Genomic DNA, 14285 nt, shown 5'->3' with positions numbered 1-14285 from the left:
TAAGTTTCACACTAGCTATGTATTATTCAAAGAACAAAAGGAACCTACATGTTTCCCACAGTTATCTATGAGTGAAATCATAATTGAAATGTTAATCTGATAGTATGTATATAAGTAACTCCAGGAAATGAAATGCATATATTGGAACAAACATTACAAGGTGGTTGATGAAATCTGGAATATTCTGAAGTAATGAAAATGTCCCTTTCTAAATCAGATAAATCGTTTCCTGTTATAAGCTCTACCACATCTCCTATTCATAGTACTACATTCATAACCTTAAACCAAGTTAACCTCCAGTAAAGACCTGTATGTTATGATATATATCCTTTTCAAAACGCAAAATTATTTCCTTACTTTTAAAAATATAGCCAGGTACTACAAACATACACAGAAATAACTGGAACATTCAATAGCCTTTTTAGATTTTAATGTTTTCAGTTATATGCACACACCATTTGGTAGAGGGCCCCACACTGAGCAGTTTGGATTCCTTGCCTTAAAGGGACACTGTCAAAATAAGTAATGCAGACACATCTTCAAATGTAGATTTGCAAGAGACACTGATAAGAATTAATATTGACTTTAAAAAAAAAGAAACTTAGATTGTGACAGTTCATGCAGTCTTGTATGTTCAGTTCTAATACACCATTAATGACAGTGCAAAAGGTAATGACAGGCTAAACTAAATTTTGTTTTCATTACAATGAAATCAATACTAATTCTGGTGTCATATCTATGTAAATAAGTGAAGTGCGGTCACTCAATATACGTGGAATTTGAAGGAAGTCAGTCATGCCATTTGAGGTTTCCTGATCTCACCATCTAAGGCTGGTACTTTTCATTTTCCATTGCCCTTCTTTTAAAGTACCCAGGACATCTGTATCTGTAATTGAATGTAAACTGCACTTCCTTTGTTTTAAGTAGTGAACTGGATGATTGTATTCTGTGTGGGCAATCTTAAAAAAACTTAAAGCAAAATTTTTGTTTTAAACAAACTAGCTCTGAGGCAGCAACATAGCCATGGCAGCTCAGAGCTTAGTGTGGGGTAGGTGCATAACTACTTCCCAGCATTTCAAGGATATTTATTCAGTAGCATTTAGCCACGAGCTCTGCTGTGTAGCCTGAGCTACTTGATTTAAGGCTAGCTTATATTCGCCTGAAGATGTAAATGAATTCTATATCACTTGAGGTCAGGCATTGAGATCTGAAGTGTGGAGTTCTGGGTGACAGTTTACCCACTCTCCCATGGTCTTGCTCTGCACTGTCCAGTCGATTGTACGTTTCTAATGAATTTATTTGTGTGAATTTATTTTTTGTCGCCTATCTTATTTAAATGCTAAGGATTTCACATCAAAACTAACACAATATGAAGCCCCAGAGGGGATAGTTATGTAGACCACAGTGCCATGAGTATGCTGATTGTATTTCTTGATATGTATTTCCTGTACTATATCCTTGTTACACAGTGGATTTTGAGAAGACTTTGCTGCATTTTATCATCTGCTCTTTGAAAAAAGATTGTGAATTCTTGTGTGGTTCACCATACACTTGTGCCTATAGTCAGCAATAGCAGCTAAAATACAAAACCTAGTGGTCTGATCATGAGCGTACAAATCACAGTTCTTCATTTGTATTATGGACTTCCTACTCATTATTGAAAGCAGTGTCTTAATAGTGGTCTCTAAGACTTTGTACAATTTGGGTTCTAACTGTTGCAACACGCTTTCTGTCTGATTGGATGTTTTTACTGTAATGGTTCCCTGGGTCTGAAAACTGAGAGTTTGAAGGGAATCCACTGTCAGTGACAGGTCCTCGTTTCCTGACTTTCCTTACCTTGTAGAAACAGAAGACCTAAAATTTGTTAATTAGCAGGACAAGGTTAAATGGCCATGATATTAATCACATCTGGCAGATATTAATTAGCACAAAGGGAAAAGAGTTAAATATCTTTAAGGTTGTTCCTTGAAGGTTGAAACCTTTTTTTTCAACTACTCTATATGAAATCATTTAGTGGCAACATAGATTACTTTGTTTGTTAATAACTGTAAATGAGCTAGCAGCCTTAAGCAGAATGTGAACGTCTCTTTGCAATCTAAATTTTAAACTAGATACATATTTAAAACAAAAATGAATTGTTTTAACTAATATTAAAAATGTCATCGTAGGAACAATCTGAAGCCAAGCCTAAAATTTTGCTTAATGTTTTTTGGGAAACGACTGATTCATTTCCTTTGTTTGTGTCACCATTGGGTTACCTGGTCTAGTCTAGCAGAATGGATAATGTTATTTATTAATTTTTTGCTTTTTATAAATTATTTCAAAGTTGCTTAAAGCATCAAATAAAAACTCCATTACCCTATGTGTAAAAAGAAGAATGGATAAGAATGTGTTAGTTTTTATCTGATCTTCTTGACAGTGTCCCCTTAATAACACTGACAAAAATCCTGTAAAAAGTGTAATCTTTGCTTTTGGTGTTGCTGCCAACCTAGGGCAATTACAAATTATTGGTACTCCTACTGTGATACTGTGTTGTATAAAACTAAGGTACTGCAGACTACCTTCCAACTCTGAAGTATATAAAACTTGGATAAGTGATAGATATTAAAGGTGACGCTGAGTGCCTGGCACACTTGTTGACTGGGAACACACAGTACTTTGCAGAATGAGGCCCTAAACTTTTCAATAGAGTACTATAAGGACTAAAATATTTATGTGATAAACCGATAGAAACATATTTCTGTGTTAATTCGCTATGCCTACATATTCCCCAGAATTTGTGATTTATCCTTAAGCATTTCTAAATGAATAAATTTTTCACAATATAAGGTAAAAGAGCAGGCATATTTTTCTCCATGTTGTTCTCCGCATACGCTAAAGTCTGTTACTTAGTATGGTCAGTACATTACAAAACAAAATATAGTAATGAAATCTAAAACTATGCACCAACACATACCGTATGTTCAGCTTCATGATAGTCAGCTGTTACTTAAACTTGTAATGATTTTCCATGTCATTTTACATCAGATTTTTGTAAGAAAAAAGGAAAGATGGCTAGTAAGTGAATTGATTTTGGGTCATTGCAGTGGTGAAAACAACTTATTTGCATGATGTTTATTTGCTGTGACTTGTCCATTCCTCCCTTTTCCAAAATCATCTTTATTTTCTTTTTTTTTTGTTTGTATGCTTTTGCTTTACATATTACTTTGAACAATATTTGTCTATACTGATGGAAAAGGTTTCATAAAATTAATGTTTAAAGTATTTTAGCAGTATTGAATTAAAATGTGAATTTGTTATTTAAGTGCTTTATATTGTAGCATGTCTAGTCAAGTCACTTTTACTATAGCTGAAATTAACCTTTATTTGGAGAACCTTTTTTGGTTGCTTTGTAGGTGAAGATGGATAGCACACCTCAGGATTGTGCTGATTATCATTTCGCTGTTTGCCAGTAGTCTTTTAAATATGTATGTATATAAAATTAGGTTAAAATCAAGAAGGATATTTCTTTTAAATAAGAGAAGTAAGGCATATAAATGACCAGGAAGAATGTCATGAGAATATAGCTGCTGCTTTTAGCTGGCAGCTGCTAATCTCTTCAGGATTATAAATCTCAGTAACTTTAGATGGTTGAACATGAAGTTTAGCAGGACTTTGGGAATGGTTTGTTTTGGTGAGGTGGGATGGATAAAGGAGTGACAGGGAGTTGTGGAGGAGCTCTCAGATGTGGATGTGTTTGTTCAGGAAGCCAAATCCATGAATGCTGCCTTTTGCCTCAAGACTGGAATTGATGATTAATCCCAGAGAAAGAAATCATGTGCCACAATGGGTTGTAGAGATAATCATTCTCTGACGGATTTTCCTCCTACGGCTCCTTCCTTAAATGAAGGAATGATTATAGCAATTCTCTTTATAAAGGAGCTAAAATTTAAAATGGAGTAGTGTTAATAAGTACAGTATTTCTGGGAGCAAAGAGTAGCCTTAGAAATGTAAGGAGGCTTTCCCGAATCTGCTCAGTGCTTTCTCTCCCAGAATACTCTATAGAGCTGTCATCTTCTGTGGCAGCTCTTCCATAGTTTCTAAGAGCAAATTTAACGTTCACTTTTTTGAATCATCATGTACTCAGGTGTAACTTTTAAAGTGAAAAGTTACCAGAAGTCCTAACAGTTTAAAATGTTTAGAAAAATATTGTCCACTTCTAAAAAAAAGAAATAAAAAAAATTCTTTCTGATTTTTCTTTTCTATGGTAAAAACATACATAACAACTTAAACTACTCAACTAAAACATTATCTTATAGCAAGTAGCATAATAATAAGTGAAACTAGACATCAGGTAAGATCAGCATACTTGTTATTTTCAACTTTTTGCTAAATTAACTTTTTAGAACTGCAACAGCAACTAACAAGTTACTACTTTAAAATGAATTACCTGGAAGCAGAATGCACATGTACAACATGTACACTGCAGCCTTTGCAATATAACGTACAATCCTTAGTCATGATAGACTCATAAGTCATTATATCTGAATGACAGAAAGGATGAGTTCAGTAACTTGTGCAATTCTGAATTTCTGTAATAACTAGGCAAAATCCATGTGCTGTAGGAAACCTACGTACCTTGTATCCATAGAGTTACCTTCAGCAGCATAATACATCTTGATTTGTTCCCAGTGACGGACGATCCTGTAACCCACCTCCAGATTTCTTCCCAAATATCTTTTTGCACAAACATGCAGTTTTGATTGCAGTAGACAGTAGACAGTAATTGGGGTTCTTGCTGGAAGATAGTAGTTTATAACAATTTGCAGCAGTGGGCTACTAACATATCCATAAGGGAATATATTTAAGGGCATAAATGTCAGAAGGGTGACTAAATGATTTATGAAAATGAATTTTCAGACGTTGGACTGGCTGCATTAAAAGCCTTAAGAACTTGTTCAAGGTGCTGTGCTTCCTAGCACGGGTTACAGAATCAGGCCCTAACAGCAAATGTAGGTTTCTATATTAAACCTTCTTTATGAATAGAATCAGAATCACAGAATTGTAAGGGTTGGAAGGGACCTCAAGAGGTCATCAGGTCTGAAATAGAAGATTAAGTCAGTTCTGCAATATTTTATTGCACAGTTTTACTTTAATAATAATTGTGCATTCATAAACAGTGATGACACTTAAATATTTTTTACCAGTTACCTAGGTAGGACTATCACAAAGTCATTAATGCTAAGGAGGTTTCAATTGGCTTGGTCCTGTAGAAATCTGGTTAAAGGGATTTTGTTGTGCTTGTTAGGTTATATATGTTAGAATTTTTCAGCCTTGCTGGTGAGTCCCAGACAACAGTTTTGGATGATGGCTTGCTTGCCAAAGTCGTGCTTATCTGATGGTGCGTTATGCATGTGTAGTGCGCGCGTGTGTCTGTGTGTGTGTCTGTACATGTATATATATAACATGTATATATATATACACACATGCACACATGCACACATATGTTGCTTTTCCTTCAGTAGGCAATATTGTTTGTTTTGTTTTGTTTTCTCATTAGATCACAGGTTTTGTTTAACTAATTTCTGTTTATGCAAAACTAAACAGAAGTATACAAATATTTGACATTTCATGTGTAATCACAAACGTTTGCACCCTGCCTGCTCTGTTCAGGGCTATTTTAGTGATGCCTGGAATACGTTTGACTCCCTCATCGTTATTGGCAGCATAGTAGACGTCGTTCTCAGTGAAGCTGATGTGAGTATACCCCAGCTTACTTTCCCCAGTCCCTACTTCTCTTTCTCTGTCTCCCCACTATTTCCATCATCTGGACAAGTCACAGATTTTGATCTGATGTTTCTAAAGTTTGAGTACAGACCAGTCATAGGTCAATTATGTTGATATGGGAAATAAATAGCCTTTTTTTTTTCTACCAATTTTTTTAGCTAAGAAAAGGGAAAGATTGTATAGTGGTACATCAGAGAAGCCTAGAGTGTTTCTGTGTTATAACACTGTCCTTTTCTTCTCTTTTTCTGTTTGTGTTTTTCTCTTGCTCTCTTTCTGCTGAATGCTTGTCCTAACAGCACTATTTCACTGATGCATGGAACACTTTTGATGCCTTAATTGTTGTTGGTAGCGTCGTTGATATTGCTATAACAGAAGTTAATGTAAGTAGCAACTGTTCATGCACTAAAAAGTAATTGCTGTCATCAAGAAATACAGAAAATGTAAACTTTATACCCCCAAATTCTCTTTTTTAACAAAAGTATGCTTTATCCTGAAATTGAAGACCAAAATATTGACATAGATGTTCATACAAGCTGTTATTATAGAACTATAAACCCGTAAAACTGCACGTGCACACAGTATAGTGAAACAATGGAATTATATCTTTCTATTTGTATTCAGAAAATATTTTAAACATTTTATATATAAAAAAGAAATGAAGACTCAATTGCTATTTTATCTGAAGCCCAATGATTTTTGTATGTAGCTTGACTCAGATAATTTAAGTATCTGTAAGTTGCTTTAATGGCTTAGCTTAACAACAATTTTTTATTTTTTATTTTTCCCATGGGAGGTATGTTTTATAAAGTGGTTTTAGCATCTAGGTCTCATGAGGTAGTGGAAGAAAGGTACACAGAGAAAATAAGAACTTCCATGCCATGGAAAATGTTTATTCCCCTCTCCCCCTTTTTTTTTCCTTTTCCAATACTGCAGTAAATGTTTTGAAATTCAATTTACTCTTAAAATTATTTGAAGACTCCATCTTTTCACCAAAATTTTGATTAATGGCCACTACATGTATAGGTATTTGGACAACAAAAAGATAGGGAAATTGTGATTTTTTCTTATTTTCTATATGACTTGCTGGTTTTAACAAGGAAAGCTGTATGACGAAAAAGATAAATGAAAGATAAGAAAACACAGAACAGCTCTGGAGTAAATGCTGTCCATACTTACATGTTTCTTTAGTCAAAATGAAATTTCAGTGGAAAATGCCTGTTCTCTTTAGTGCTTGTTAAGAGCTCAAAAAGGGAGACTGAAGATAGTGAGACTTGTATCCAACTCAGCAAGCAAAAATGCTCAATGAGTGCACAGACTCAGCACGTGTAGTTAGCATATTACACCTGCTGGAGATCCTGTCTGCTTGGCGAGCTGAGAACAAAATTATCCACAAATACCCATGAAGATGCAGGTCCCCAACGTTCACAGCTATCAAAGAACAGATTAATCAGAGAAAGATGTAGATATAAGTGGTTTCTTGGTATTATCTTAATTGAAGATTGCATATTTCTGTGCATCAGTCCCACTTTATGAGCTGGCTAAAAACATTCCTTTTCTCATATAATTGATCTAGTAAGCTACTTGCTAGATACCTTTCTTTTTTTTCTTTCTTTTTTTTTTTCTCTGTTAGATTTTATTACTTACCCAAATGCTCTCTTTTCAGTAGGGATAGTTATTATGCAACATCTTTGAAAAAACTTTAAATTTTCAGTAAATACTCTTAAGTGGTGAATATAATTGCAATATCTCTAGCTTATATTTGAGAGAAGCAAGGCAGAAAAGTTGTGATATACCCAAAGTCTTAGTGGGGGCCAGTGTACAGTGGCTCTTAAGCCCTATGCATTGCATACAGTTACCAAATCAAAAAAAGAGTCTGCTAAGAGTGTTCACAGTTTGGTTCTAGATACATTTTTATCAAAAGAAAGTAGAGAGCAAAGCCCTAACACTATATAGCACTTCTGTAAAGCCCAGATTTTAACTTAACTAAAAAGCATTCAAAGAATAAATATATGCTGTATGTTTTGTTTGTTTGTTTTTTAAAGTTGGCTATCCTTTCTGTGGCTATCACTGCCATTTAATTGAAACAGTTTCTCAGAGAAAAGACATATTAAAATATATTTTTCAAAGTGGTTCATGCCAGGAACCAGATTCTTAGGATCACACTGTTCCAGTGAATAGCAGAAATGATACCCTGATCTTCAGTTAGACAGTAACTTAATTTTGGAACTGTGAATACCAGAGTAAAAAGGTTGCTGAGGAACATGGAGTAGAAACCGTGTTTGAAAAGGCTGTGATCTGTTCCAGGCATTCAAGGATGAGGAGAAAACAAAACAAAATGAAACTAAAATGCTTTGTTCAGATCAGTGATCTGTAAACCACCCGACCAGGAGCATGGATTTCTTGGGCTGGTCTAGACTGAGGTTTTGTTTCGATGGTTTGTTTTGGTTCCTTTGGTTTGATGAAGATTACTTTTGGCATCCCTGTGAGTTTACACAGCCTTCACCCACAGCCCTTCTTCCTACTGATAGCTCTGCGAGCTCTGCTTCCACAAGTGACCAGGGGCTTCACAGTTGCCTGGATCAGGTGCTGAGCACAGGCTACTGGCAAAAGTGTGGGCCTTGGTGAGGCAGAAGTGAGTAGACAAGAAAGGATATGGCTGCTTGCCAAAGGAGACAGTTCTCATACTGTGCCCATACAGGTCTCCCTTCGGTTCGTATTAGCTTTGGCCTCGATAACATCAATTAACTGCAATAGCTGCTGCTGAGAAACAGTGATGTGCATAGTTTTTAAACTTCTTAGGTTCTAGTCTATTTGGTAAGCATAATAATACATATTATAAATACTTTTCACACAAATATAGAAAACAAATGTATTCTTTTATTTATTTATTTTTAAGATGGCAGAATGCCTTCAAGTGCACATGCAGTTTATTATCTCACTAAGGACTTCAAATTCCTTTATACAGCTGCAAATTCCACATACAGCCAGCTCAAAGAATAATCACAATCAAAATAATTTTAAGCCTGATTCACCTTAAATTTTATTTACTGATTTTATGTTAAGTTGATCTTGAGTCTCATGACTGACTGCATCACTGGAAAGAAAATGAAGGAGTGGTACTCCTACTCATTAAGAACTGCTGTCCCTAATGTCCTTACTTGTGAAGACATTGAAAAATAGCTCAAAATGTACCTTTGCAATTATAGATGTCCCTGCATTTATTGCTGTATGGACAGTGTTAATTTGACAGCATTACTTGTAACTGATCACTGCTGAGCTTTCAGCTGTGATGAACACGGACTTTTTAGTGATTCACTCTGTTGCCTTGAAACTGCTCTGGAGATCAAGTAGTGATCTTCAGCTACAGTACACCCCACAGTCAAGAATTAGCACTGCATTTCTTACTTTTTCATACTATACTCACCAGACAAAAGGCTTACCTTTGAGGTCTTTGAGCACTGCACAGCAGACTGTTTGTGTACTAAGTATTGTCTGTTTCTGGTCTTTTTTCACTTTTTTTTTGTGCTTTGTTTGTGCAAGTGATGAATGTGTTTCAGTTTCAATATAATTCTGGGCTTGATTTCCCATTTTCAGCATGAAACAGTGTGTACTGCAGTGTCCAGGGAACTTTCTTTAATGACTTTTATTGTTTTGATTCTATTGAATTATTCCTACTTCATTAGTTTTGTGTCAGTTTGTGTAATACAAATTTAGTGTTTTAGAATCTCTTTCTCAGTATTTTCTTCAGCATTTGGAAATATACTATTCCATCCGTACTTTTATCTAACAATGACAGTGATCCTGGGAAATCCACAGCTCTGCTAAGATGCTAACAAGGCTTTGTTTTCAATGGGATTTCAGGCACCATTGAAATGGCACCTGTAAAAATTCCCAGTAGAGAAACTACTTAAACCGAGGAAGCTCAGCCTTGTTTGAGGGCTGGTCTGAAACAGTGTAATCTGCTAGCACTGATGTAAACCCGGATCTTGTTGCTGTTGTAATTGATCAAGTTGCAGCCCTCTTAGTTGGTTGGTATAAATGAAGATTTCAAAAGATGTGAATACCTAAAATAACGTACAGAGACTTGAGATTAATTAAACATTCTTATTGATTTGCGTACATAATTGCCTCATGCGGTGGGAACAACTTGACCTCATTGTGACATTTTAGCTGTATACGTTCAGACTAATTCCAAAGGCCAGCAACTTTAACAATATTGCATCTGACCCAGTTTTTTTTCAAGTGAGTGGGTTAGACTTTCTAGTTACATATCTCCTTGATTTCAGTATTAGGTTTTGGAAATTGTGTTCTTTTTATTTTGCTGTTCCTTTTCTTATTTTTTTTGAAATTTTATGATAATGTGTATGGTGCCCTGAGGCTGATTCTTCTGATCCAGTAACCTCTCATTTACATGCTATCCAGGAAATTACTGTGCTTTGAATATCTCAGTGCCCATGGAAATCAGTGTATTTAAGGTGTTCAGCAATTTACAGGACTGCTTAGCATCCTCAAGGACTGGATCATTGACCGGCTCCAGAAATGAACCACCTCAGAGCAACATATATTTTGGCAACACACTATTTTCTATGATTTTTTTTTTCACTTTGTCATTTAATATCCTTTCCTTTAACCAGTTCTCTTTATGAGCCTAATTGGTTTTCATGCTCATTTTATTTTTAGAAATTTTTAGAGGCAAGTATATATAAGTAAATATATATATGGAATAGAAATACAAAATTTAAAAGCACTACTAAAATCTATATAATTACTTTGGCTTTTTTGTAACCTTTTGTTTTTAAAAAAATTCACATGACACACAAGATCTTGTGTGGTCATAAAAATGGTTCCTTTTAACTTAAAAAAAGAAAAAAAAAAAACAGGGTGGTGGTTGTGAGACTCAATATGTGGTCAGCCCATTCTGGGAGATGAACATCCTTAACTTAAAGCAATGAGAGAGAAATAAGTGGAAATAAATTCCGAGTAAATGAATAAGCTCTTAAATGGAAATAATAGGCATGGTTCAACCTGGTCTGACTGTACAAAAATTATCTTCATATTTGATGGTTCAGAAACCATTTGGATGACCAGCACTGGATGACTTAAAGGCATGATCACACTGATATACAGTAGTAGATTCAGAGGTTTTGATTCACATTTTTTTTTTACATTTCTTTTACCATTCATGTGCTGCCAAAATGTCAAGAAAATGACGGAGAGTTCACTTTCCTTTTCATTTGTGAAAATGTTTTATGCAGCCCCTGTGAACCTAATCTTATGCTTCAAGTTCAGTAAGATTCAGGTTCTTTGCTGAAGCAGGACTTCAAAGAAGAGCATTGATATCTTCCTCCTGAGCTCCTCAGAAAGATCTATTCATATGGAGCTCAACACTGTAAACATGTGAGACTTACTCAATGCTTACACTACCGTAACAGCTAACAGTGGTTAGTAGCAACAAGATCGACCAAAAAATGTCTCTTGCAAAACCAGAATCAGATATTCTTTCATTTGGCAGGAAGGAGCCAAATTGTCACCATTTCAGCACTATGCAGTGTGTAACACTGACTTGAGGACAGTGGGAGACTTTTTGTTTGCTAGGCTGCTTGTGGAGTGTCTGCTGGGACGGCTGGGGCTCGCTCTTGCATAACTCACATCCACCTCCTGTAAGAGATTCTGGATTCCGGTTTTGGAATTGCTTCCATGAAGATGTTAATACTGACAATTTAGTTATTGTACAACTGAATATTTTTTGGACTGTTATGAGAACAGTATCCCATGTCATCAACAGATGTTACGAATTTAGAGTGTTAAATACTCTAGGAAACGAGGAAAATATGCTTCTTAATCTACTATCTTGGGGTTCTTCACATTGACTCAAAGTTTTTACTGCATATGGGCGTTTGATTCATGTTGAACATGAATACAGAGAGTGATAAGAATTACTACTAATTACTTAGTAGCAAATTTGAATCCCAGTAATTATTCTCTGAAGGAATCGTGTACATACGTAGGTGCACATACACTACATGTTTCTGAAGATATTTTGGCAACCTGAATGCTTTCCTGTGTATGTTACTGTCATTGTATGTATTTGTCATTTGCATATTTCCTGCTATATTTGCAATTGTGATTCCATCATCATTATGTGTTAATTTGCTTTGCATACTGTAGTACACTTTGGCACAAAATATAAAAAGAAATATTTGATCAGAACTGCCTACTAACATCCACAGTTTTGCACCATGTTTTTTTTTAAACTATTATTTTATTTTTATTTTTTCCTTAAACACAGCACTATGGTTTGCTTCCAATGCATGATGCAATCAGTTTCACACTGATCACAGTTTTGACATTGAAGCTTTTCCAAAGTTAGGATGTTTATTTGGAGCTTTAGTTGCAATATGAAGAGATGGAAAGAGGAGTTACAGTTTAGGAAACGTGCTAAATTTTTTGTAAGCAGCAATAAATACCAGCAGGTTGCAAATATTTTAATTAGTGAATCAGAAATTTTGGCTGATCATTGGTTAATCTTTTTTTGAGGGTTAGGATTATTTTGGGAAGAAAACTGCTGTATTAAGCTGTGATTAAGAAAAATAAATATATATTACTGATTTAGAGTCTATTTGAAGTATTTAAGAAGTGGCTTAAATTTACAGAGAGATGAGGTGCTTTGCTGAACTAGGCTCTCAGTGTAGCTGGCACATGGCTGACAGAAAGGAGAATAATTAAGCCAGTCTCTGTCCTCGTTTACCTCATCACAGTGCATCTGTTGGGCAAGGGGTGAAAGCAGAAGCTGCTCATATAAAAATAAATATTCTAGCTCTGCTCTAACCTCGTGCCCATTACCAGACTTTTAGCAGTGCTGCCATCTTCAAGATCATGTAGTCCCATGGGGGACAAAAAATATGAGAATGGCCAGCCAGTGCCCATGTCTGGGACACGGGTAGTATTGGAATCATTGCTGGAAGGTGAGGGGAGAGCAGTTTGTAGGCACAGCCTGGCCACAAAAAATACTTGGACTTGCAGTCCTGTCAGCAACTGTCCTCCAAAGACACTCTGCTCAACCTGCCCCATCTCGATTCTATTCAATACTTTTCCTACATAATGTGCCACCTACTTGTGTGTGTACATGTTAAGCAATATTACTGACATTGTAAATAAGTTTGTGTTTGGATAGTATGTTTTTTTCCTTATCTGGAGGAAGCAGATGTTCACTGTTATTGTCAATCTCTCTGTTACTGAAAATTGTGTCAAAAACTTAGTTTCCCAAATGTTATTATTACTGGCGCTGGCTCGACATAAACAAATGTTAATTTATCTCTTAGATTAGCATTTCCTTTGTAAATAAGTATGAATATTGCTTCTGGTCTGTCAGTATACAAAATTAATTGGAATTATTATTCATAATGTGAACTGAGCTGATGTATTATCAGAGGGAAGTGCCAGAGAGGGTAAAAAATTAGATACACTCACTTTAAAATGTCAGTACCCAAAAGAGTTGGCCAATGATGGGCAGAAGTTTAATGTTTTCATCTCCAGTGGAAAATACTCCTCAGGTACCAGGAGTTTGTTTTCATTCTTTGTTTCTAACATCTGTCCCCATCTCAGCACCCCGGTGTTTTTGCACAATTTCTCTTTTGTGAGCAGGGCATTTTCCTGGCCTGCTCTTACTGCTTGCATTTGACATCCTACCACTGCCCAACAGCAGCTGATCAGCCATCACATCAAAAAAAAAAAAAAAAAAAGGCTTTTACACTCATCACTCCTTAGCACTTGCAGTAGGAAGTAGAACTGTTCACATGCAGTTTTGGTAATCTGATCTCTGTCTGCAGTGTAAAAACTGGGAATTAAGCATTTATTAAAATCATAATATGCAGGAAAAGTTGTATTTTTTAACCTATTCTTCCTTTTATGAATTTTTTAATAACCAAATCCAGTGATCTTAATGCATGCGCTTTCTTCGTTTTTTTTTTTCATTTGGAACAAAATTAAAAATCTGTAGAACTAAAGTATGCTTATTCTGATATTATATATTCCATTATACATTGTTATCCTAATACCATTCCTAGATTATTGGGGCCCAATCGTTCTCCTAGTGGGGAAAGATCCCAAATGCAAAATCCAGCATTTTATTTCATTCTTTTAGTGCCAGCTTGTGAAGATGTTGTAATTTAATATGTTCTCTTTCTGTCAAATACTTCATTTAATTTTTGATAACACAAAATATTGAATGCTAATTAATTTGATTAATGATTAGGACTATCTGTCTCAGCATGCCAGTTATCAGAGATTAATATGAAATTTCAGGCCTCGTCTGCAGAAGTTGTAATGAAACCTGTTTCCTTTAAAAGTTTCAGATAAAGAGGAATTATTTCTGTACCGAAAAATCAGTAACAATGTGGGTCTGTGTGCACTAGTACAGGTTTATTGCTGATGTAGTTAGACAGCCTTGTAAGATTGTTTAAGCATTGTGTGGTGTTTTGACATTTATGATGTTTGTGATATTTTGGCATCTATGATGT

At 35.4% G+C, this 14285-nt stretch overlaps 1 protein-coding gene across 19 annotated transcripts in view; it reads left to right on the top strand.

Moving 5' to 3' along the window:
• The window catches only part of CACNA1D (calcium voltage-gated channel subunit alpha1 D), a 188890-nt gene that overhangs the window by 135459 nt on the left and 39146 nt on the right, over positions 1 to 14285 (top strand). For 9 of the 19 annotated variants that reach the window (XM_040568759.1, XM_040568765.1, XM_040568763.1 and 6 more), the window contains 2 exons: positions 5653 to 5736; positions 6063 to 6146. In XM_040568759.1, the coding sequence (XP_040424693.1) occupies positions 5653 to 5736; positions 6063 to 6146 (168 nt within the window). The remainder of the gene's footprint in view (positions 1 to 5652; positions 5737 to 6062; positions 6147 to 14285) is intronic. The other 10 variants (XM_040568772.1, XM_040568770.1, XM_040568771.1 and 7 more) reach the window with 2 other exon arrangements.

This window comes from Cygnus olor, chromosome 10 (assembly GCF_009769625.2).
Source record: "Cygnus olor isolate bCygOlo1 chromosome 10, bCygOlo1.pri.v2, whole genome shotgun sequence".
NCBI classification, from domain to species: Eukaryota; Metazoa; Chordata; class Aves; order Anseriformes; family Anatidae; genus Cygnus; species Cygnus olor.
This window is presented reverse-complemented; position numbering and strand designations above follow the sequence as displayed.